This window comes from Bombus vancouverensis, chromosome 8 (genome assembly GCF_051014615.1).
Source record: "Bombus vancouverensis nearcticus chromosome 8, iyBomVanc1_principal, whole genome shotgun sequence".
Lineage (NCBI taxonomy): Eukaryota > Metazoa > Arthropoda > Insecta > Hymenoptera > Apidae > Bombus > Bombus vancouverensis.
Window position 1 is genome coordinate 17,686,065 of NC_134918.1, and position 26,637 is coordinate 17,712,701.

A 26,637-nucleotide genomic window follows, 5' to 3' on the forward strand; every position below is an offset into this window, starting at 1 on the left:
TTCTACCACCAATATACCAACATACCGATGACGACGAATACCGATACAACGTATACATTGGTATCGCTTAGGCTACACCGGCATCTCCACTCAAATTTACATCTTTGCCGATGTAAATAAATAAAACGGATTGACGCCTGTCGTATCGAGCGTTGTACGCCTCTGTCCGCTGAAACGTAATCGAATGTTTGCAAAATAACGGTCGGCGCGGCTCGTGCCGCCTGAGATTCGCCTGAAAAGTTCGCAGGAGAATCGAGAAACGGAAGGATGCAATACGCACTCTCCCTGTTATCGACCATATCAAGAGTATAGCGAGAATCAAGGGAGAACGAACGATGGCGAGCAACACCGAGTCCAGCCGAGGGGTGAGTCGCGCTCCGTGTTTTACTTTCCCTGGACGAATAATACTGCAACCCCTTCGCGCGACCTCGGCACACCGCAAACTAGTAGTATCTTTAATAATATCGGGTATAAGAGTAAATTAGCGTTCGTTAAAATTAAAAATAGGTAATCGAGTGTGGAGAAAAATTAGAGATACAACGATAGATGGGAATTACGATCTCATTGGAAGATTATTCGTCTTGAGAAGCACGCTATCGGAAACGTGACAGTAGAGTATCTCTTCTTTGGTGTTACACGGACAATGAGAATCGTTGTAACGTGGATATAGTAAAGTGACACGTTAAAGGAATCAGGTAGACCAGAAATTATTTTCTTCGTTTCAATTATTTCGATTAATTTCGATCGTTCGAATTAATATTCGAAGGAACGTGGATTAATCTGCGCCGCAGTGAAATACGTGTTCAGCAAAGTACTGGAAAGTTTATGTAATTGGAAAATTCACGGGAACAGTGAACGAGGATTTCTTATCGTTTCGGTTAAGCACGAATGGTAAAAGAGAATTGTTAATTGTTCGAGGATTCGTAAACCACCTTCCACGATATTCCGTATAACGGTGAATTAATTGATTGATTAATTAAATCAAGTAATTCGGAGGGCCGATTAAAAGTTAAACGTAAGAATCTTCCTCGTGAAATTCGAAGATTATTCGAAGGTATTCGTTCGAAGCGTAACCGACGATCTGATTTAGCGTTATTGAAAAAATTCGAATAAGCTGGATACGATAGGTTGATAGTTTTATACCGCGAACTACCTCTATTTAAATTAATCTGAAATAGTAAAAAATAATTTTAAATAATTTCCAACAGCATCGAACGCATAGTCAAAAATTTGATTAGTTCTCGTTCGAAGATCGTTTTGTCGAGAATTCGGAGTACTCCGTTTGAAACGTGATTTCTTCGAGGATTTCTTAAGCGAAAAATGAAAATTGTTATTGCGCGTACGAAGCAGCGACGATTTAAAGAAATGGAATACGCAAGAAGCTGGTTGGTTCGTAACGATGTTTAAAGTAATTTCAACCAATTCTTACCAAAATTGAACACGTTTTTTATGAAACTAAAATTACGTCGGAATTTCTCTTATTCGAATATTTAATTGGAGAATGGAATAGATTGATAAAGATCGTTGTAAGATGAATGTAACAAAGTGTAATGTAATGTAAAGTGTAAAATGTAACAAATAATAAAAAAGACAAATTATCGTTACAAGGTGGATCCGATAAAGCGATTTGAACGACGATACTCGAATGTGCATCGTGTCGCTAAAAAGAAATATTATGAAATAGACGTCGTCGTTACAGCGTGGACGATTCGAGGGAAAATCGAAGATCGCGGAGAAGTTTAACGCTTGACAGTGTTAATTCAATTAATGTGCGAATAGTATCAGATTTTCCTAACGATTTGCCTGGTTTGCGTTCACTCGATGTTGCGGTTTCTCGCGTTAATGTGGTTATCGATCATCGCTGCGATACACAACGGAAGTGATATAAATACATGGTGAACGATGAGAAGAGAATATCCCATAAAATATATCGGAATTTTTCTCCTTTAAAAAATTATTCCTAGCAATCTGTATCGGATGGATGTTGCAAAATTGCTTACTCGCGTTCGTTAAAAGTAGAAAATAAGCATTGCTGTAACTTGACCAATTCGAACGAATTTCGATTTTAACTTTCGACTTTAAAAAATATTCCAATCGAAATATTCCAATTAAAAATTTCTTCGAAACAGATGGATTTTAAATTAATCCAAAAATGAGATCGAAATTCTCGTCGTTCGAACGCTGCGTTTAGAAACGCGGGGCATCGTCTATTCCGAATTGCTCGAATCAAACGGTAAAAATCATTGCTGCAACGTGGATGATTCAAAGAACCGAGTAGGCCATAAATTGCTCCTTTAAACGATATTCGCGATCATCTCGACCAATTTGCACCAAAATGAAACGTCCGTTCGAGATATTTAAAATACGGTAGAATTTCATTTTCAGGATTCCATTGGACAGATAAAGATCGTACTTGAAGTGTTTGAAATTATTCAAATTAATATACGAAAGAATATTCGACGTAACGTCTTCGAAATCAAATTTCGAAAAATTTGAAGATTGCGCGAAATTGAGAATATACTTAACAAAATTTGTCTTGTTCCAAGGGCCCATTGGAGGAGCGATCGAGGATTTCTGATCGTGTTGGTTAAAAGTGGAAGATAAAAATTCGAAATTGTTGTAACGATAAGATGATTTCAAGAATTCGAGTAGACCACAGGCCGTTCCTTTAAAAACTAATCGCTACAGTTTGAACCAGTTTTCGTGGAGATTGGATTTCTTACACAGCGTCGCTGAAAAAGATAACGAATTGCAACAATTAATATAACGTCGATCCGATAAAGTATACTAAAAGAATCGTGGCATCGAGCAAACGATATTGAAAATAATCTCAGCCGATTTCCGATAAACTCGAATACGTGTCCTCGAAACATTTGAGTTTAAATTCTAAAAATTAACCGTCTACTCGGTTTGAAGAGTGAAGTGAAAACCTGGGACAACTGGATATTCGATAAAACATTTTTATGGAGAAAATCAAGCGGACGATCAAAGTATATGTGTTGGAAGGAGACGAGTTGGTTTACGGACTGGTTTTCTGGTTTTATAGTGGAAAAATATTGATAGTTGGTGTTTCGTATTAGCAATTGTACGGTGGTTCGAGGATCGAGCATGAGTTTCACGGTGGTCCAGCTGCTAATCGGTTTGTAGGTGAACCATGGCGAACGCTGGTCGATGGAGCAACACGTCCGTGGAAAAGTAAGTGTTGCATGATTTCTTCAATTTCTTTCCTTCCTTCTGTTTCTCCGTTTTCATTGTACGAAATTTTCACAGCCATACGAAGGTATCATCGAATGATACGAAATTTAACACAGGGCAGAGTTGCGAGGTATCGATGGCTGTAAGCTTTTCCCTCGTATCTTGGAGCGGAGTCGGCAGAAATCAAAATTCGAAGAACGAGTTTCTGGGCGAATGGAACTCGATACAGAGAGCGAAGTTAATTTCCTGAAATTCAACGATAACAATTGGTCATTTTCAAGGATAGAAATGTTGCGATTTGTAGGAAAAATTGTCGTTCAGGATCGACCAATTATTTCATTGGTAAATTTTTCGGTCCAAATGATTAACAAAGTTAAAAAAAAATCACTCGGATGTCAGAAGACGCATCCCTGTTCAAATTAGACTTTCACGTACATCACGAGTAAAATAAATAATATCTTCTTGGTCTGTGTATTGGACGTGTGCTCGGCCTTCGCGTTTTTGTAACATCGGTAGAGTCAGCGGCTCGTCTCTGGCCCATTTTATTTTCGAGAAGCAGCTTCAAGGCCGCATCTCTGTCACCATTTTCCTTTTTCCTGCTTTGAAATTTCGGATGTCTTTCTGAAAAAGTAGAACAAACGTCTTCTCATTTAACTTCTGTTGCAAACTGATCCAACTTACAGATGAAAAAACATATTTCGTTTGCGCTGATCCGATTGTTTGGTACTGAACGACAGTTGGATAGTCGGTACTGTACGACAAACGCGTCGTATATACAGTACAAAGAAAATGACAAAACTAGCAATTACACTTGATCGTTATATTCGTTTGTTTATTCGAATAAAAATGGCAATATGTATCTGGCGAAAATATCAAATTTTTATTTTTTTAAGCAAACGGTTGGTTCCACTATACGTGTAAATCAGGTCTAATCGATGGACTGCAGATTTTTATGCGATTTGATATTTCCATGAACGTAGCTAAAAAAGGTGAAATTTATATACAGCCTTTTTCTGATATTTTACTTTCCATTTAAACATTACCACGATCGCTGCTTTACTTTGGGTATTTTATATATTCTTACGTGTTATATGCATTCCGTACGTTTTTACAGTTTTATATTTTCCATAAATGAACAAACGCGCGGACTCTACTTATCGATACACGGTACAGTAGATAATTCACCGTTCCAATATTTCTGTAGCTTCCGATGCGTCACTTCCTACGGCGAATATAACGATGTTGTTCCTTGCTGTGTCGCGACGATGAAAACATAACTTTCCAAACGTGCTTGATGCCAACCTACGAAGAACTTATCTGTTACTATCTGCAATGATTATTTTGCTAATAGTAATTGTAATGTAACGTAAAAGTAACGTTTGCTGATAACAATATTTTGTAACTTCCCTGTCAGATGAATAATCATACATTGCACGCTCCATGAAAAGCGTAGAAATATATCTCGTTCAAATCCTTCGTTGACGTCGGGATCCAAAATAATTTACTGTTCGATTCGTCGCTTGTTAAACAAAATATATATGCCACTGTTGTACGTACTTAACGCACAGAAAACAGATTTATCGAACCACGTAATTTGCATTGTTTTGCATTTTTGATCTAACGATCCATCGATCGACGCGTCATCACGATTCGTCGAAATCCTTCCACAGACCGATATATCAAGGTCAACGCGGATACGCTCATTATACCAACAGTTCCTTCGTTGTAAGTTCTCGTTCAAGGTTCCGTTAGCAGCTACGGCATTTCTATCTCCGTTCGTTTCATCTTTGCCTCGTCTCTCTGTTCTCTTCCCATCCCTTACATAATTGACGAGTCTGCACTCCAAGAATTGCCAGATAAATCATGCAAAATCCCGCAGTGTATCGCCATAAAACGAGAAACGTGAAACGACTGATCGTTTTATAAACGAACATCTGCACCGACCTGTACGACATTAAGACGTATATTGATTCTCTTAACCAAAAATCTAATCGAATTATTTAAAACAAATATGTCTTTTAAAAAATACCTTTTAATATATAGTAAATCGTATTAATACTCGGACACTTCATGAAATCTCAGCTAACTAACTTGTCGTTTCTTATTTTAGGAGAGGTATGTGTATAATTTCACGACCTCTGTTTTATTTTATCTCTTTCCGTCTTGTTTCATCTCGCTCCATCTTGTTTCATCTTGTTTCATCTCGCTCCATCTTGTTTCATCTTGTTTCATCTTACTTCATCTCGATTCATCTCGCTTCATCTTGTTTCATCTTGCTTCAATTTCTTACGAATATACCGTGTATTTTACACGAAACATCGTGAAATTCGTATACTTTGCGCATAAAAGCATATACTTTGTGGTATTTGCTAGAGTTGATCGTATTGTCAAGCCTATTGCGCGTTTGGGGCGACTACTTACGCTATCTGTACTATTTTCTTTTCTATCAGATATGTATTAACAAGTTGTTTTGTATTTTCTACGTACGTGTTCCAGTTGGTTTTATATTTCACCCGTACAACCGTGATAATCGTGTCCCATTACGCTACTGATACAATTTTAAAGGGTTTCGTATATGATATGTTTCGTAGATAATATGCTGATAATATTCAAATACCATTGTGACTGCATTTTGCCTGGTCGTAAAGTGCTTCATTCGTAAAACGACAGAATTAAAGTCTTCGAAGATATCATAACGTAACGAAAGACAATTTCATCGTGATTAATTTGTCGTGCGAATTATTCTGAATTTATGAAATAATAATATCAAGTTTAACGTAAGAGCGAAACTTTATCGACCTACTATTTACTATTTTTTGCAATTCCTCTTACCATATACAGTTTCGTACAACACGCATAATGCATTCGTAAGATAAATTGGCTGAACGTTCGAATACTTTCGTTCAAATCCCGACATACCCGACATACCAGTTGCTAGAAGGCAAGTTTCCACATACCCTTAATTTCCAATTCAGTGCCATTTTATCAAGGTCTGTAGGTTTCTACAGTTCTACAGTTGCAAATTTTCCTAGTCGTACAAACGTACGTACTACTGAATGATACGAAACTTGATATGTTCTTGCTGTGGCAGATAGAACGGTGTGCGAATACCTTTTGCAGCCACTGTTACTCAACGAGATTTTCTATCGTTTCAGGTGCAGGTAACCAGCGGGTGAACAAATGGAAGGCGGAAGAGCAAAAAAGGAATTCCAACGATGGTAACGGTCGCGTGTTTCCTTGGCAATGATTCTCTAGAGAATCGAAAACGTGTCGATGCGATTTTAAAGAGATAAATCGAACGGAGTAAAGTGAAAAAACGGACGAGATATCGCGCGATCATGGGCTCGCTGCCAAATCTTCACGAGTTGTCCAAGGACAAACTCGAAAGTCCTGCTTATAGACCGGCTCCGATCGGTGGTTTGGGACCCATACGACTGCCAGCTCAGCCTCCGCCTTTAGCACACACACATAGACGCGCTAGAAGCAGTGGTCACCATCATGCCTTGTGGGACAACGATGCTATGCTAGAGGTAAATACGTAACAACGTACTAAACGTTTCTGAAAATCGTACAGGATATACAAAATGTGGCGGATGAAAAGAGAGTTTGCGTTGTTGAAAAGAGAGTCCCGGGACTACCGGTGAACTCATCGGTAAGGCTATGCCCGGTAGTCCCTGCCTTAGACGTAGAGGGAGTCTCGTTAGGTGCGATATTTGTATCATTCGCCCGTATATTCGACCGCTAGCGAGATAGACAGACTCGTCGTAGCCCTCTGGTGTTGGCGGTTGGTACCCGCGGATCGCCCGGGAAGTGTTGCGCCGCGTTGATGCCTCGACCTGTCGGCGCCCTGTTGATACCGATCCGCCACAAAAATATAACGACGATATATCGTTTTCTTGATAGTTGATGATAATTGTCCTCTTGTCCTATCCTCGGTAAATATAATTTTCACGCCCTTCTGCTCTAAAACCAGTGTCCCTACTATGCTTGGCAACACGCATCGGTTGCGCGGTTTATTTATTATTAAAATTCTGATTTACAGCATATGGCAGCATATTCTCCCATCTCCTGTCGGTCAACGAGGACATCGGCATTATCGTGGCGTCGACGAGACTCGATGAATTCATCGGCAGGAGCGTCGTCCGTTCGTCGATTGATCGCCGCCGTAAGGGCAGCTCCTTCCGGTCCTAGACCACCGAAGAAAGCCATTTTGAGGCACTGTGCTGCTCTTCTGTTAGGACACGCGAGCTGTTCAGCCGCTACGCTGCCGATATTCCCATTACAAGCCGGCCTCGGCACCTTTAATCCTCAACTAGGACCGATGTTGCTCGCTCTACTTTACGCAATCGCGACGATTACCAGTTGCTTCGCGCCAATCCTCGTACAGAGATTCGGGACGAACCTCGCCATAAGCTCTAGTCACGTGGCTACCACTATTTTCGTGGGATTGCATTTATATCCAAAGTGGTACATATAGTAGAATAAATCCTGCTAGATAGCATAGAAATGTAGTTTCGAAACGCTGCGGATTTTTATGCATTTATTTATATTGGGAAATATATATCGATGGCGCAAGAGTACACAGAATACGCGTAACATGGAAAAATGATGTGAAATATCAAGATATATAATTAATATTTATCGTTTTTGGTGGATAAAACAGCTCTTTACGTATATTCCATTTTTTAAAAATCATATTCATAAAGATATGAATTTGCATAAATATCCATGGTCCAGTCACGTCATAACATTGTGGGAAACGTTATTATTTTATATATTTTATTATAAGTAAGGTAGTGCAATAGAATAGAATAGAAGAGGTAGATCGAGGTAGATATATAAATAAATAAATAATATATATATTTTATTTGTTTGTTAATAGGTACATATTATTACCTAGTTACGCGATGCTCGGTGCTTGTATGAGTCCAAATTTCATAGCAAGAGTTTCACATGTAAATGCTTCAGCGACGAGTTTAGCTCTGGTGTGCGTCGATCCCGAGGATCCTGACGAAACAAGACGCGAGTGCCTTCTAAGAAGACTTAATCGAGGAATCAAATTAGCAGAAGACATAGGTCTCGCACTGGGTATGGATATTATCCAAATTAAATATATATTATACAAGACTTTTCTATACTAGTCGTGCAACTATATGGTGTATATTGAAACGCACAAATTTAAAGATACCATAGCATCGTGTATTTAGAATCTATGTAAGGTAATTAATTCGATACATCGTATCACTAACGGCGAATGTCCAAAATGAATAAATATTTTCTTTTCTTCTCATACGTATAAGACCAGCTAGATAATATCACGGAATATCTGTTTTATCGTACAATGACTGAAGGAATGTCTTCTTCGAATCGATTTTTAAGCAGATTTCAAGGTCGTCAGTACCTTTCTTTTAATGGAATTTTTTTATACACCAATCGATGAGCTTTTTTTAATCTCTGTATAAAAGTGTTAAAGTACTTGTGTCCAAAAACATATTTACATAGTTTAAAAGATATATCAACGATAGTTTTATAAAACTTTGCATATGAAAAGCAAGGAAAAGCGGAATGCGATAGTTTCGTGTCTTCCAAATTATGTGCTCCTTGAAATAATTTAGTTTTCCCCTGAAAAGTGTCTTCGTACAATAATAAATAAAATAAGACAGATATCCGGTTATTCCATTTAGCTGAGCTGCTGTACTACGATTAAATCTAAGTAAAATTTTATATTTTTAGGTTGTTTAATCGCTGCCATACTTGTAAAATTAACAGACTTGGTACCTCTTAATACAGTAAGCAGTGAGATAAATGACAAGTGTGGAGCAGAGTACTGTCCAGAAGAAATTTATCTATATAATAGCACAATTAATTTACCTACATTATCATCTGGTACATCACAAATATTGGTCAGCATATGGCTGGGTCTTGCTGTATTAGGATTAGGTATATCGTGCGCTTTTCTCGACTCTCGAATGAAGGAACCACAGAGTGTAAATGAAAAGCACAGCATTCAAAATATTCTGCAATCTGTGAAAGCTGCGTTCCTAGATCCTAAATTACAGTTAGCTGCACCATTGACACTTTTCATCGGACTTGAACAGGGTTTCATCTATGCTGATTTTATAGAAGTGAGTATAATATATATATCTCAATTTTTTTGTTTCAACTTTGTTTATAATATTGTTTGAAAATTGTCTTGTAAACACTGTTACTTTATTATCGTTATTTATATAAAATATATTTATATATTACATTACGATACATGGTGAATATTTAATTATTTCTTAACAGGCATACGTAGTCTGCGCCCTGGGAGGAGCTAGCACAGTAACGATCAGTTTTTTAGCGCTAGCTTCCTTGCAAGCTCTTGCTGATGTCACCCTATCAATGTTACTACGACATATTAAAAGATATTTCGTCGTAGGTGAGTAACATGTTATAATTAAATTGCAGATCTTTGTGCAAATTCATATTTTTGCGATTATGACTAGAACCAAAGATCGAATAATCGTAGAATAAGTGGAAAACGAAGCAGAGGTTCGTTTCGTAATAAAAAGATTACTTTGAAAATTTTATGTATCTTTGCGTATCATGTACGGTCTCCGGTCATTATTATGCATCTAAAATTCTGGCAAATGCGTAAACATCCATCTTATTGTTATAGTAAATTGTATTCATGATATTTTGTTCAACAGTTGTAGGATTTGTATTCCATGCATGTTTACTGCTGGTCTTGATCACCTGGAGACCATCTGGCGATGACCCAGCACTTTTTCACGTTATATCTGCTGCCTGGGGAGTCTGCAACTCTATTTGGGAAACTCTAATATACAGTAAGTTTTCTATTACATAACGTAAGTATCGATATTATCTTATTCAATTTTTAGCTCTGGTAATGGGTTTATACCCAAACTCTTGGCAAGGACCTCTATCGACGTCCCTCTTCTGGAAATGGCTTGGTCTTGCACTTACTCTTGGTTTACACGGACTGGTCTGCACACGACTTAGAGTACTTGGTCTTTCCGTTGTGCTAATTCTCTCAGTGCTTCCTTACGCATGGTTAGAGATTAGACTGGCCAAAAGAGGGAAAAGTTTGGCACCATTGTGACTGGGAGATCCAACTACCAATGATCATGGATCAAATATCAAAACAGAGGCACGTTATAGAGATTGAGATAAGTTCGTTCCATTCGGCTTAAGAAGGACAAGAAGACACAACAGAAACAGAAATCCTTTCATAGAACAAGCTGCGACTATGACAAAATTGCGCACGCGACGAAGAGCAAACAGCGTTGTTTTTACTTGTAATACTAAACAAAGTGTAAACGCAAAAGATACCGAGCCTCAGCCTTCTTCTTCGACTGCAGATAATCATAGGGCGAGTATCACAAATGAGGAAAGCAGTGTTCTTCCTGTCTCTTAAGGCTAAACCTTTTGGAAGTTTGCAATATCTTTCATTTAAATTTTATAATCTGAGCTAAAGGAACGATCACAATTCTGAATTTTACAAATTTAACTATTTTCTTGCGTGTTTTTTTTTTTTTTCTTTAAGCGTTTTACAATTTGAACTCTGTAATATAACCATAAATTTTAACTATAATTTGCAATAGAGATGAATGTATGATGAGTTTTTATACATGCAGATATTCTTTTATACAGAACGTTTAAAATATATTATATGTTCCTACAAAGGATTATTATAGTTTTATATGTAACACAAAAATTAAGGAAAACACAAGAAAAATTAATAAGAATATATTCATCAAAAAGGTAATCAAAAAACTTGAAAAAAGGGAAAATTTACACCTTACATTTTCCAATTTAAATTAAAATCTGGGTACATTTCAATCATTTCACAAGATGTATTAATAACGAATAATAATGAATATGTGTACCTAGTTAAATTGTATTTCAAATACAATGTATCAAATACTGGGTAAATTAAAGTCTTTCTTCAAGCTGAATGGAACGAAGAGCATATTATACATGAAATTTTTCATGCAGCAAAAGATATAAGTAAATAAATACTTTTGCGGACAATTTCTTAATCCGCCACGGTACGATCGATAAACCGGCATCGTACAAGACTGAGCGATAGCAGAATATAAATAATTAACGATCGAATATACTAATCATAGTAGTATCTTTCTGACAAATCATTATAACTGACGTTTAACCGTCGAAACGTACCTGATGTCTTTCAAAAAAACCAAATTAATTTTAATCTTGCGAAAATAGAAAAAAAGGAGATTGTAAACCACGTCTGCCCTGTGTCACAGAATCGAAATGAAAATCTAGCTATAAGATACTTGAACGTAAGTACAGCTATAACATAGTTCGATTCTAATTCTACTACAATTAATACCAAAGTTTATCATTCACACGAGAAAATAAATTAACATAAGAATTCGTTGTACAAATGAAACGTTTTTTTTTTTTTTATTAAAAAGGAATATCTTAATTTAGAAAAAAAGAAAAAAATAATGCTTCAACGAAAAAGCCAATACTACTCTATTTATCAAGCTAAAGCATAAAGTATCACTGATTATGAACTTCAAAGGGAATCGAATAATCCTAAGTCAATAATTAATTAATTAATAACATTAAAAAGATAAATGTTAATGAAACCTTTTTCCAACATACAAAATTTCTCCTATTTTTCTGTATTATAAAAATGTTATTTGTTACTTCGCTAATTATATTTGAAAGGATGAAATTGTAGCACACGTGATCCATTTTGTCCTGTACATAACGACCAAATAAGTGTAATACGTAAAATGCTCGATATTTATCGTATTTTTTACCACGTTATCTTTCAACGTATTCACCATATCATGAATGTACATTTAGTTACGCTTCTTATAGGTATCTTTTCTGTATAAAAGCTATAACTTGTATAATTCCATGAAATAATACAGAGTTGCATTTTATTGATAAATTTTAAACTAAGGACATTGTAATATTGATATATGAGAGGAACTTTAAATACAAATTAACACATGTTATCTTGAATAATTGTTACAAAAGTAAAACATCGACACATGTTTGATGGTAATTTAGCAGATAGGTATTTATATGAGAATATTTCATAATTTATAAAATTAAGAAGAGACACGAATAGCCGGACTATTTGTAAGTTTACCATGAAAGATTTTCAAGCGCAAAGTCGCTTTTCTTGTTGCCATAATTTCCGATTGTATGACTGATAATTTGTATTAATTCATGCATAACGCATTCAAACCAAAACATAACCAAATTAATTCATATAATAGTATCATATTTGTATGTATACCGATATATTTTGCAATCTTGAAATAAATTATATAATTAATTAAGAATCCGTATAAGCAGAGATATTAGAACAAAAGAACACTTTGGAAAGTGTTGAAAAAATACAAAGGAAAGAGATTTGTTAATTGTTGCAAAGACTAGGACAAGAAACGCTACTTCCAAAACCAGTGAGAAATTCAATATAAAAATCTTTAGCAATAAATTTGCTCATTTTGATTCAAATAAGAATTCCTAAATATTTGAACCGAACTTATGTTACGGTGAATACTATAATAGAAGAAAACAAATGGAAGCGAAATGTATCCTGTCCTAGTATACAAGCATGGATTTAGAAATGGTACTGGAGAGGCATATATTAACTGTATTTCGTGAAATAATAAATATTATCTTATTTTATATCGATCGATGTTTTAATCAATCTTCTTCTTTGACAGGCTTATAATCCCAAAACAAAATTTCGATTTATATACACATACGTATATGTATGCAATAAAGTCTCTCTCCGAATGAAGGTAAATTGCATAAGAACATTATTAGAGAGAATATTATTTCTGCTTTTTAGATTACATTTATGTGAGCTACACATAAATAGATGCTAACAACATTGACTGTTAAAAACGACATAGTAAACACTATATTGTATTACTTTCATCATAAATATATTATTCACACACACAGGTAGGTATTTTTCATAATATTCAGCCAAGAGAAAGTATTTTTTATAAGTTCATTCTGGCAGTAGAATGCATATCCTTGGTAATGAACGTTACTTCGTATAATTATGTATTGACTCGTGCAATATGTATCACACACGAGGATAATAACTATATCTTCACTTTCTTCACTACTCATCCCTTTTATTAGTCTCGTGTCATTGCCCCGTATAAATTCTACTTCAATGGTGATGACAAATGCGACCCATCGTGGCATTATAGCTTTATACTTATAGCATACAAGTTTCTTTAATAACATTAACTATCTAAATTATTGTCATCATCACGAGACATATAGAAATTAATTAATGTATCGACGTGACAGTCGAACACTAAAATATAACAAATAGAATTATACCTAAGTCACTCGCATCCAACATACCATTAGCCACATAAAAACATTTAGCTATAGCATGTATAACTTTAACAATGCCCCTTTATTCATCGATTCAATTTCTTCCTCTTAGGTGTGTAAATATAACATGGTTTCTTCGAGACTTTTTGCTTAATCTCAATTAAAAGAACTGCCACACCTTAAAGAAATAACTGTCCTACAAAACATAATACTTCTCTTAAATGTTTGGAAAATACAGACTACATATACACAGTTTCGAACGCAATTACGACACAAGCGTAATGAACACAAGAGATCATGAAAAATTGTACGTTCGTATATATCATAAAAATGAGAGATAGGATCTGTTGAAAACAGACGTAAAGTTTAGCAAAAAGGAGATGCTACAGGGCAAAAACATACTATTTTGATCTCTACAAAAAAATACTGATGAGGAAATATTGAAGTGTTATTCAACTGCGTGGAAAATTATCCACCACATGTCGAATTATTTTCATTGCTAGCGACGATTATGTTTCGTCCGAACGTTGAAATTTTATGGAACAAAAAAATTTACTACTCAATTTGTGCGAACGCTATTATACGTTCTTTTTTATAAATAAATTCGAACTGAGCGAAAGCACAGGATTCGTCATTTGACATGTAAAACAATGAATTGAAACTCGACAAAAATTTATTGTTTATAAATTATAAAGCTTTCTTGGTATTTAGTTTTCTTAAAAAGAAAGTTGATTAAGAATTGTGTATAAGCTATATCAATGTTCATGAATATTATTATCTCGTCTGCTGAGAAAAGTAATATTAGGCTGAACCATAACGAATTAAAAACTTATACAACGTCATTAATTATTTATATATTTTGCTTCAATTCCAAGTTCCGCAGTTCATCGCTATTTCGGCCCAATATCACTTAACTTTCTTTCAACATGCGTAGTAATTGCACAAATAAAATGGCTCTTACATCATTGTTCATTCGTACCAGAAACTTAACAAAATCTCGCCAAATATTTCCAAATATTTACTTATTAACAAATTACGGGAGCTATTTTTTTCTAAATAATGTACAAACACTTTGTGATCAAATAGAAAACATTTATGACTCGTAATTTGCCAATGCTAGCAACTTTGGTAATATCCTGGTTCCTGGTAACTACGCATAAAATATTACGGAACTATATAGTAGCGAATGTTTATCCCACGCGAGTATTTTAACTTAATTAAATACAGCACATGCTATATTATTTTCATTTGATGATTGTTCTATACTTTCATATGGAGAATCGTACATATATATGTATATATGTAACATCAAATGAATAATAATGTATGTCAACATATATTCAAACACATTCGCTATAAATAATCGTGCACACACGCACTACGAGATTCTTAAATAAAATATAAAATACAGGACTATAATATGTTTCAGGCAAAAAAGACATATCTTGTTTCGGTTTGCAATTTATCGATTGAGCTTTAAAAACTACTCTGTAGAAACTTATAAAAAAAGCAAATATTAAAGGTCTTTACAAATGAGATTGTTCGATACTAATATCTCAAGTATCTTTCTCAATTTGTGTTTTGCTTTTTTTATAAAAAAATCATTATTAAAAATGTACATATTCAATATAACATATACACGATTATGTGATATTGAACATGATATTTATTAATAAAGCGTAAAATGTGCTCCCTATTTATAAAAGTAATAACGCGTCGTTGAGAAGAGCCTTCTTCTTTCAATTAATATAAACATAACGAGCAATGAACATAGTTCTACCATATGGTGCGATATTGAGCAGTTTTGCACTTGATAGTACTCACACTAAGGCAATTTTGTATAATGAATAACACTGCATATTTCTTCCAGTCACTCTCACGCGCGTGCGTTTGTTCTGCATACCACAAAAGTCTTTTTTTTTCTTTTGAATAATTTACAATCACTACTTAAATTTGATATTTAAAATCTGTCTGTGCAAATAAAACGACCAGCTGCTCAGACGGGAGTATAATTTCCCTTCGGTTTGTAAAATATCTTCCCAGTCACGAGACGCCTCATAATTTCGGACAACAGCAGGCGTTTCTCTTTCTTGATTTTCTTAAGTATGCCTCGGTTCTCTTGTGCACGCCGAGACAAATATGGTAATACTTCCTTCACTGGACCGTAAGGGATATATTTGTATGCTGAGTATCCAGACTGACCTAAAATTTAAGTTTTATTATTAAACATTTAAAATTTATAATATTAATAATATTTTATTCTGGAGAGTTAGAAAAGCTTTCTTAAATCTTTATTATTAAAGACTGCAGATTTTTATATAAATTCATACTTTTATGGATACAATTGGAAATATATAACGTAAGCAAACATTTGTTTCAATTTTTAAATATTATAAGTAGAGTCGATACCCATTATATAAAGATTATACTTTAGACATGTTACATATTTTTGCATATTATATGCATTCTGTACACTATTATGCCTTAAACATTTTCAATGAATGTATAAATATCGACAGTCCATTAAGTACAGAAGAAATAAAGATACGTACCGAGTGGGAATGTTATGTAGTCGCACATTCCGAACAATTGGCCGAAACAAATCACCTTATCCTCTGGTGAGATTCCTATCTCCTTCATTCTATTTTATAACATATTTAAAATACCTTAATAAATAATAGTAGCCTAAATAATTACATAATAAATAGCATGTCCAATTTATGTCTTACATATACATTTCTAATTATTGCTAATAAACAAAATATATTGCAAGTGAAACTCTAATCTAATTTTGGCCTTTAATCTCATCTTAGGGAACTACATATATAGTTATTAAATATTGATAAAGGCAATAGATAGTATTTATATAATATAGACAGAAAAGCAATATATATAATCGAAAATGGATGAAAATTGCTATCCTGCGGTAATACCTGAGTTAAATGATTTCAATGTCGGAATATTAGAGTGATTGAAATATATGTCTTTAAGCACAACTTAAAAGTTTATACAGATTTTATGAAGCGACAACTATCTATTAGCGAACTATTAGCGATCTATTAGCGATCTATTAGCGATCTATTAGCGAAATACGAAACTTGAGCAATGTAGATATGTTCCTTGTTTCAGTTTAAGTTTAGCAGAGCATTTGGTCCCCGTTATGACGAAAGTTAAAGAAAAATAGTAGAACAATAGAAGTAGAGTCTAGAAAGCAGAGAAATGTTCTTCAATCATAACTATGACAATATGTACAATAGAAATATCAACCCTTTGATCAAATTGGACCAGGTGTTCAAATACTTATGAATGATAATGTATGTAATTATTATTCAAGCTATTAAAAGACATTGGAAGTTGAATGAAAATAATTGTGTATGTATATATTTAAATCAAACATATACTGTATATTTTAGAAATTCATAGAAAATATTCTGTAATACGTACTTTTCTATTGCGAAACGTACTGTATCCTCATTGTGAGATGCAACCATAATACCAATTTTCTTTGGATCCTCTCCTTTGTCTTTGTACTGTTTCATTCGCCTTAAGCACTCCATTAGAGTCCTATGATAAGACTCGGTTGTAGCTTCGAATGAAGGATTCGTTGGATCAGGGTAACCCATTGCTGCTGCTCTGGCCCTTTCCTACATTTATAATTTCAAGAAATTTATCCCAAGTTTTTAATCAGTACAATACAGTCACTTTAACCTACTCACAATCACTGATTTAAAATTACGTCTTTTCCTAAGTTACAATTGATTATGTTTCTGTCATATATATTCACACATAGATAAATACATTACCATTTGTAAGTTTTATTGGACCTGCAAAAATTACTGTTCAAGAAATTGAAAACACAAAATTTACTATTTACAGTACACGACAATTTAATTTCTACAAGCGTTTAAATACTTTCGTAAATCACTGTATAGCTTTCAACGTGTTTTTTTTTCAAAAAATAAATTATAATTTTATAAAATAAAATTTATAAATCATAACACAAATTTTAAATATTAATTAATTAGAGAAATAATACTTTAAAACAAATCGTCCTGGTTTGTACCGTTGTCCCAGTAAATCTTGCGACAATTGAATTTAATTTTTCTATCTTATACAGTAATTGTACGCAGAAAAAATTGTCAGCTGCAAAATTGTCGGTGTAAATCACTCAATGAAGGATTACCTGTTCAATGTAAGCGCCACGGACGAGTTTAGCACCGAAGTAGAAATTCTGACGTTCAGCTTGTTCCAGATCCGTCTTCACTTCATTAAAAGCTTCTTGCAAGTATGTCTGGTATGTGTTGAACACCACGGCCTAGGGAGTAGACCATTTGGGTTTAGACCACTGAAAATTTACTAAGTGATAATATCTCATTTACGGAAGCAAAACGTTTACCTTATGTGTATTGTACTTGCGCATCATCTCCAACGTTAACCGCGATATCGCAGGTTGGAAATACGTTTGTTCGGCGTCTATCATTATACGTACGTCTAATTTATCGGCCACCTGTAATGAAAGTTAGCAATTCTATCTTTGCTAACGAAAACTAAACTCTTCTAAATCTCCTCATTGTATTTTCTACAATAAATAATGGAAGTATCGGGAGCTTTCCATTTTATTGAACACAGGGTGTCTTATGCCAAAGTTAGTATATAGCTTTTAACTACTTCCAAATAAATTTTACCAATTTTTTGGACCGTTATCTTGCAAATATCTTACAAGATATAAGATCATGATTAATTGACCACTTCACATTTTACGTGAAACCATACTTATGAGAACATACATGCAATAATGACTTAAAAATCATTGAATTTTGCCTCAAAGTACATTTTTCTATTATTAATTATTCCAAAAATATAGCCAATTATACGGGACACCCTGCATTCTTTAGTTGTTTTCATTTGTAAGTATTCATACCGAGACAATGTTATTCAGACGTCTTATCATGTTTCTGAACATTTCTTCTTCCTTGGACGTGAGCTGCGACATAAGCCTCACCATCTTTCCCGTTTTAATGTCTGGAACTTGGAACGTTTCGCTCAGCTCGTAGTTCTCATCCAGAATGCCACTCCATGGGAACAAGTGGATAACACTGTAGGGAGAAATGAATTTCTTAATTTTATACTAATGGGAAAATATCAATGTATACATAAAACAAAAAAAATTGTAAAATGTGTGCAAAGTGTTATTACTAAATAAAGAAGGCAGGCAAAGATAGAATAGGCAATAGAAAGAAAATAAGGAGAAAAAATTATAACTTATTGGAAAAGTTAATAAAAAGTTAGAATTGGAAGTAAGAAGAAGAGGGAAAAATAGTAATCGGTTAAAATGTTTTTGTAACCAATGATAGATTTTCATGAATTATTACCCTTCTTTATCTGATTGAATTTTTTCCAGAAACTTTTGTACTGGCGCTTCGTCTTTGATGTGAGCCTCTTCGAACTTTTTCATGAAATCATCAGCCGTAGCATGATGAGTTAAAACAGCGCCTTCACCACCAACTACATCCGACATGTATTGTCGTGCACGCATAATTACTTCCGACAATTGGAGCTATAAATAACAAAACATATAACTATTTATATAACAGCAGATATGTGTTATGAATCTTTTTTACATATTTTATAGATTATTGAATTATTATTAGACTTATACTATGTATTGGTATAATAAATACTTTACTTACTTACTTACTAGTTTATGCTACACATATGTATAAGATAGACAAATTCGATTATTGTTCAAAGATTATACTTTATCTCAAATATTAATATATAGAAGCTACTATATCCTCTTTATTGTTTAAATATTAGTAGTATATTGGAATAAGAAAAATTAAAATAAAAGAGAAAAATATCGTAAAACTATCAGAAATACTTATAGAAATACAAATATTCGCTCAGTCGATAGCTTAATCAATTAATGTTTAAACGATCGTAAAAAGTTATTTCTTAAATTGTTTAATACTTCATTTAAGAATATTCACTTACCAAAAGTTGTGGACGGCCAAGAGCAGTTAATTTAATAGCGGTGAAGCCAACACCCATCGAAGCAGCTGTACAAAAATAAATAAATAACAATTAGAACAAATGTAAGTATTAAAGTTGATAGTAAGAAGATGGGTCTTTCAGGAAAGACAGACAAAGGATAAAATATGGAAGGAGAGATAGGACTTGTTCTTCTTACCAATTTCATTAGTCTCAATCACAGTGGAAACTTGGAATTCAAGGATTTTCAAACTCAGGGCTTTCATTTGACCCTGTAAAACGTTAAACGTTATTATTTTTAACTAAACTTTAACGTTTATACTAAAATGGCCAGAAGAAACAGAATGATAATTTTTTTATATTTGTGGAATATATAATGTTTGAAATATTTTTAACAAGTAAAATATTAAAAAGAATATCGTATTTTAATCTAAATCAGTGTTTTCCAATGTGAACATCACGAGGTTGAAATTTTAAGTATTTTGGAATAATTGAAAGATTATGTCGCATTCGTCATATTCATCACTGACGCAGTACAAAAACCATTATTGTTTCTTATGCTAGCAGAAGCAGGCATTTTTTTATGTAACGTTTCTACATGATGTTAGTTTTCTGATTAACCAAAAATTGTGCTAATAACATTGTCCAAGGATCAGTCAGCGTTCCGATCGCTACTATACTTTTCTTATAACGTTTCTGGTACTAACTACGAATTCGCAAATGCACAGGTTTTTCTTCGGCGCGTCTATCTTTTGAGAAATTCCATTTTGATAAAAATTTATATTATCTAAATTTAAACAAACTATACTATAAAAGCGTAACTATAAAAGATATTTAATTCCTGTTTACATCTGTAGACTTTCCTACATACGCTGATATTTGTTTCGTTCTTGTTCCATATTATTTTTCCTTCGCAAAAACATCAGAAAATATTAGTTTTCACTATTAATAATTAAAGGGAAGAAAATTCGATCCTGAATGCGTTAAATAATTTTATATATTGGAAAAATACTGGACAGTTATTTTCTAAATGACCAATTTGCAATTTAAAGAAAAAAACAAAAAACAAAAAACAGAAATGACGTAGATTTATGCAGTTTCTATTCTAGCATGCAAATAATCCAATTATCTCTATCCAAAGGGAGACTCCGTTATTCGAATAAATAGAAAATCTTTTGAGCGAAACGAAACACCGTTATGTCACGTTGTTTGGTTGCATGACTGAATAAAAAATTCTCTAGAGATCTTTATTTATAGGTGGAATTCGTTTTCAAGGTCTTATCTTCTTGCTGAATTTCTGAATTCCGTCGCTGAAAGTTCTCCAGGTTATAATATTAAATTTTAAAGAATTTCATTGATCTAAATTTCCAACGCGAAGCGAAAACTAATTTTTATGTTAGTTTAATCAGAATTTTCTAAACCACGTAATCCGCGGCAAAGCGAGGGATTAATCGAAAAATTTATCCAAAAATTTACAATTTATTTGAAGATATAAATTAAAAAGTTTACTTAACGACATGTTAGTAACGAGACCTCTACGATGTGGAATCTCTTCGTTACAAAGCAGTCTTATTAGAAGCATCAATTTTATTTTATAGTTTACAATCTCCGTGATAGAGATTGATAATAAAAATTAAATTAAAAATTCCTAAATCAAGTAATCTGGTTCTAAATTGTTACGGTTCCCAGTCGCCCAATAATGCTAGCTCTATGGCAAAAGTTATGCTTACATAGTAGCGTACGTACTACTACTGATACTACTAACATTATATGTACATAATAACGTTACACTATTACATAAACCAGTCTTTCTCGTGGTACAAGAAAACTATTAGAAAAGTAAGCAACAACGGTTCGCTCGAATTACGCGATAAAACCGACCGTCTTTCAATATTTAAGTACTTGCCATCGATCAGAGGCTTATTTTCAAATTTGGAAAGCTACGTCATACGTTCTTATTAGTCATATGATTTTTCTTTCCTGAATTACCAAACGTGGAACGTTCGATATTTTACGCCCAATTCTTTAAATCGAACAATGATTTACGAATTCCCGATAAGCTGGAGAATTTATAACGTGAGTTAATTCGAGCGATCGATCTTGGAAAATCGGAAACACGTGTGAGGAAAATTGAAAAAAAAAAAAGAAATGTCGCTTTGGACGAATAATCGTTTACACGGCTATTTTTAGTTCTAGATTTCTTTCGCGAGTTTGGACGAGATACGTATCCGTATTGCGTCGATTATGCAATATTATGAACGAAGATATCTTGCATCGCAGTATCGTTTACGCGATGCCATAGATCAAATATTTTATTTCCATTCTCCGGTGTTTACATACCATCGAATATTACTCATCGATTGCTTTGGACAACATATTCTACGTCTTTCTTGGTTCCTAAATTCCTAGTTCCTACAGTTACGCTCGTAGTTGCATTTCTTTACAAAAACATAGCGTATACTATATTTTATCGTTCATGGAGCTTTTACATCAACGAATCAACCACGAAATCTTATCTTGTCCCGAAACGAAACGCGATGAAACCGATATTTTATTATTAAATGCGAGTATCTGGTCCACAGCATCGCGTAAGCGACATTTCGCATATTGCGACGCGAGGTATTCTTTTTTGTAACGAGCGTTTCGTAACGTCAAAGTTTACTATCGCGAGTTATGAGCACGAGAAGACGTTATCCGACTATTTATTAAAATCATGAAAAATATACATCTTGATTCGCTCTATCGATTCGAAACGATAGCGCATCGTAATGGAACCAAAGAATACTAAGAAGGAAAAAAGCCACATCGAGCTGTCTGGAACAACAGAGTTTTTCAAAGAGCGATATAACAGTGGAAGAGATACGGTAAACTCATAACTCGTTAACAAAGTAGCATAAATAAATAATCGATTCTACATATTATCGCACAAACGACACGCAAGTAGCGAGACGCGTAGCCCATTGAAAATTGCGAAGGAGTTACAAGATTTTTATTCTGATAACCCACTCACCGGCTACAGACTCGAGGCATTTGATAAATATATCCATGTTTCGTTCGCAACTAGCTTCGTTAAGGTAAAAGTACGTTCTCGCTGAGGATACTTTGTATCGACGATCCGCGAATGGTTTTGCCACATGGTACTTCTTCAAGGGACCTTCCGTTTTCTCGTCTCCAGCTTCCGACACGGAACTCCTGTAAATTGAGATCGTTCACGTTACGTTATATTCCACTTTCATTTGTAATTGAGAAGCTTTTCGAGCAAAGAGCTTGGCCCGGCATGGCGAACCATGGCGTGGCACGCGTCCCGAGTAGCGCCAACGAAAATTTTGCCCACACGTCAACGATTTTTAGGTAGTATCGTTTTATACGCTTGTAAATTATTCGAAATTCTTTCTTAATCGTTACAGTGCGTACGTAATAAATTTCGTTTGTGGCAGCACAACGACGAAGCAGCTGAAAATCACAGCTGATCTTAAGGGGGTATTCTGGTCTAGAGGCATGAATTTCGGGCGATTTTCGAAGCTCTGTACAAGCGAAACAAAGAATAATTTTGCTATCCTTCTTTTTAGCATTTGTTTATTGATATTTCGAGATTACGTAAAAAAATTCACTGAAAAAAAAACTCAATACTTAAAAAGTTACGAGCTGGCAAAGTGAGTGGTGCCAAAAAAATGGGGTGTCGTGGCGCGCATGATATCAACCCTTCTGGTCATCCGAGACGAAAAATGCGAACGGATTCTTAATTAGTATGGATGCCGCTATCGTCTGAACCTTGGAAAAGTCAATACAACATTTTTTCGCGAAGTGACGGCCGTTTGAAAAAAAATTTCTTATTTCGCACGTTCTTTTGACGATTCCGAACGTTTAAAAAATAGTAATATTAAAGATTTTGGGCTGAGCGTGATCCGGACGATAGAGGAGTATATAAGGAATATTCAGACCAAATTTAAAATAAATCGGTTCATTAGAACTTGAGATATCGTGCACGCCAACTCGACAAAAGTAGTTTCGAGAAAAACGCGTTTAAAGTTTCGAGACAAATTTACTCGGACAACGTCTACCGTCTACTGTTCATTTCTTCCGGTCAGATACCGCGTCACAAAAATGGCTGTAACACGTAAAATAATTGAAATTTTGAACAATCCTTTTAAGGGCATATTCTTGAATGTCTAAACTTTGGAAATATGAAAAAAAATTTTTCGATTTTTTCAAATTTCTAGACCAGAATACCCCTTAAGATCCTCCGCAGTTACAAACGTACGCTGCGTTTGACATCGAGTTACAAGTTCGTCTCTGTGAAATTCTATGTTAATTTTTAAACTTGTTCTGAAACTCGATACAATTCTTCGACGATTAATTTTCTATTGATTTGCTCTCTTATCGAAAACTGTTCGACTCGTTAGCAGCTCGTAAACAGCACATGAAATTTTTACGTACTTTGTCAGTATGAAAAGAATTTTGTAATTAAAGTTTCCGACGCAATTTACTCTATTAATCGGTTTATCTTTTATCAGAAAACTTTCTCAATTTTTCTACTCGGTTCTTGTCAACAATTTTTCCGTTAAGTTTTCATTTACAATTTTTCTAATAAGTCTTCGTTTACAACTTTTCCGTTGAGCCTTCATTTATCATCTTTTTCGAGTGTATTTTCTATCCAAATAGTCGAATTATTATGAAATTTTTACGTACTTTGTAAATATAAAAAGAATTTTGTAATTAAAGCTTCCGACGCAATTTACTCTATTAATCGGTTTATCTTTTATCAGAAAACTTTTTCAATTTTTCTGCTCGGTTCTTGCCAACAATTTTTCCGTTAAGTTTTCATTTACAATTTTTCTAATAAGCTTTCGTTTACAACTTTTCCGTTGAGCCTTGATTTATCATCTTTTTCGAGTGTATTTTCTATCCAAATAGTCGAATTATTATGAAATTTTTACGTACTTTGTAAATATAAAAAGAATTTTGTAATTAAAGCTTCCGACGCAATTTACTCAATTAATCGGTTTATCTCTTATCAGAAAACTTTTTCAATTTTTCTACTCGGTTCTTGCCAACAATTTTTCCGTTAAGTTTTCATTTACAATTTTTCTAACAAGCCTTCGTTTACAACTTCTCCATTGAGCCTTCATTTATCATCTTTTTCTCAAGGTATTTCTCGTTCGTATTTCTTCGAGAAAATGAGTTTCCTAGGAATTTCTTCGAGTTTTAGCTACGTGTTAAGGATACCGCGTATATGTAGGTAAAATTTCAGGAAACCTACAGTTCATAAAGGACATAATCATAAAGGATATATCCTAACAAACACGAAGATGGTACCCCGCTGGGGGTAGCCACCCACATGATAATCAAACAGCCAAAAAATTCTACCAAATGTCCAAATCGGACAAATTGTGAATGTAAACAACTAAATCTAAACAACTAAGTCGTCGAGATATCGATCCTCCTCCTCCTATGTATTCATATTTAATACGTAATTTCTATATCAATTTTCTTAGTAATTATTCAATAATATTATTATACGACGTGAAATTCTATTAGAAATTTTATATTAAACAAATAGAGAGGTTTACCGGTTTCTTGGATAAACAAGTACAAAGTGTATAATTCGATGAAATTGTGGATGAACGCCAAGCATGAATGTGCACAGATTTATAACACTGCGATGCGTACCTGGTATGCCCCTGGCGATGCGTAAGGGGCGGAGCTAACGAGCTCGATTTTTCCAAAAAAAAAAAAAAAAAAAAGTTTTATGAAGCAAAAGATTTATCGTTATCATACGTACTGTAATTCACGTCGTTCTGCTTCCTCTTGAGAAATATCCTCTTCAACGGAATAATCAAGAATGGGTTTTACACCAAATTGCCGCAACCTATTCAGGACAGGAGTGATCTGCACCTCGTCTTCGCCGGCGACAAAGTGACCGTAAAATGTAGCCTTCATAAGCTTCGTGAAAAGTTTCTCGCCAAGTAGTTGCTTGGATAATTTCATTAACTGAAACGAAATTTAACACGTACATTAACAAAGATATTAATGAAATATCGATCAAGTTTTCCACTCTGATTAATTCGTGTAATTGAGAATCTATGTATAATTTTTAACTCCACCTCAACATCCACCGTAACACTGTCCTTACACATAATACTGTCCTTATTAATCCGATAAGTTGTTGACAAAGCGTAATAGCGTGATACAAAGTTATGTGTTACAAAGAGACCGCGGTTATTTGTGCAAATAGAACGTAAGCAGAAACTTATTTCTAACGAAGATTACGAACGGATGGTCCACTTTGGATCTTTTATTTATTTCTCCCTATTACGCGCATTCCGTCCAGTCTACCAAAGTCCATAGAAATATTTTAAGAGGGGGTAAGGTTAATTCGTACAAAATGAGGTATGTTTTTATGAATTATTTGTGGCGACACAGTTAAACTCTCTTTATTAAAACCCATGGTACATTAAAGTATGACGTTCGAAAAATATTGTATAAAATTTTCACGGAGAAATATTAAAAAATACGGCAATGGCAGCAATTGTTCGGAAGTGTCTCGGAAAAAAAGGTAGAATTGCGGTGCCCCTGATAACTTGGTGCTGGATCATCTGAAATAAAAAATCAAAGTTCATTCGTTAGGTAACAGTTTTCCCCGGGTAACGCTGGGAGGGTTTTTCGAAATTTCAATTTTTCACCTTTTTGGAACACTTTGAAGGGAAAATTAGCCGATTTTGCGAAAATTTGCGGCCAATTTTCCCTTTAAAGTGTTCCAAAAAAGTGAAAAATTAAAATTTCGAAAAACCCTCCCAGCGTTACCTGGGGGAAACTGTTACCCTACGAATGAACTTTGATTTTTCGATTTCAGATGATCCAGCACCAAGTTATGAGCAATTCTACTTTTTTCCGAGACACGTCCGAACAATTGCTGCCATTGCCGTATTTTTTAATATTTACTCCGTGAAAATTTTATACAATATTCTTCGAATGTCATACTTTAATGTACTATTGCTTTTAATAAAGAGATTTTAACTGTGTCGTCACAAATAATTCATAAAAACATGCCTTATTTTGTACGAATTAACTTTACCCCCCTCCCCCTTAAGTAAT

General features: G+C 34.2%; 2 protein-coding genes and 1 long non-coding RNA gene across 3 annotated transcripts in view; 1 reads left to right on the plus strand and 2 right to left on the minus strand.

Annotated features, from left to right (window-relative positions):
* Positions 1 to 375: 375 nt before the first annotated feature.
* Positions 376 to 12,885, plus strand: LOC117159604 (protein unc-93 homolog A). Its single transcript, XM_033339587.2, has 9 exons — positions 376 to 695; positions 2,547 to 3,195; positions 6,351 to 6,725; positions 7,238 to 7,662; positions 8,078 to 8,283; positions 8,929 to 9,320; positions 9,484 to 9,616; positions 9,888 to 10,025; positions 10,080 to 12,885. The coding sequence occupies exons 3-9, from the start codon at positions 6,534 to 6,536 to the stop codon at positions 10,298 to 10,300; spliced, it is 1,707 nt and encodes a 568-aa protein (XP_033195478.1). The 5' UTR covers positions 376 to 695; positions 2,547 to 3,195; positions 6,351 to 6,533; the 3' UTR covers positions 10,301 to 12,885.
* On the minus strand, positions 3,019 to 6,102 carry LOC143302987 (uncharacterized). Its single transcript, XR_013058908.1, has 4 exons — positions 5,225 to 6,102; positions 4,381 to 5,139; positions 3,631 to 3,816; positions 3,019 to 3,441 (listed from the first exon to the last, which is right to left on the minus strand). It is a non-coding gene; the product is annotated as an uncharacterized LOC143302987 (long non-coding RNA).
* slgA (proline dehydrogenase slgA) overlaps positions 12,867 to 26,637 on the minus strand; it is a 41,382-nt gene continuing 27,611 nt past the window's right edge. Inside the window, exons 2-11 of the mRNA XM_033339585.2 lie at positions 25,325 to 25,533; positions 22,553 to 22,734; positions 19,546 to 19,610; positions 18,924 to 19,108; positions 18,473 to 18,647; positions 17,948 to 18,058; positions 17,735 to 17,866; positions 16,996 to 17,195; positions 16,104 to 16,192; positions 12,867 to 15,753 (exon numbers count right to left, since the gene is read on the minus strand). Coding sequence (XP_033195476.1) covers positions 15,548 to 15,753; positions 16,104 to 16,192; positions 16,996 to 17,195; positions 17,735 to 17,866; positions 17,948 to 18,058; positions 18,473 to 18,647; positions 18,924 to 19,108; positions 19,546 to 19,610; positions 22,553 to 22,734; positions 25,325 to 25,533 — 1,554 coding nt within the window. The 3' untranslated portion in view covers positions 12,867 to 15,547. The remainder of the gene's footprint in view (positions 15,754 to 16,103; positions 16,193 to 16,995; positions 17,196 to 17,734; positions 17,867 to 17,947; positions 18,059 to 18,472; positions 18,648 to 18,923; positions 19,109 to 19,545; positions 19,611 to 22,552; positions 22,735 to 25,324; positions 25,534 to 26,637) is intronic.

Excerpts from the sequence above, each read along its gene's own strand:
- LOC117159604 (XM_033339587.2), top strand. The coding sequence starts at position 6,534 with ATGGGCTCGCTGCCAAATCTTCACGAGTTGTCCAAGGACAAACTCGAA. Across the intron at positions 6,726-7,237 it reads ACAACGATGCTATGCTAGAG|CATATGGCAGCATATTCTCC; the intron begins GTAAATACGTAA and ends TCTGATTTACAG. Across the intron at positions 9,617-9,887 it reads TAAAAGATATTTCGTCGTAG|TTGTAGGATTTGTATTCCAT; the intron begins GTGAGTAACATG and ends TTTGTTCAACAG.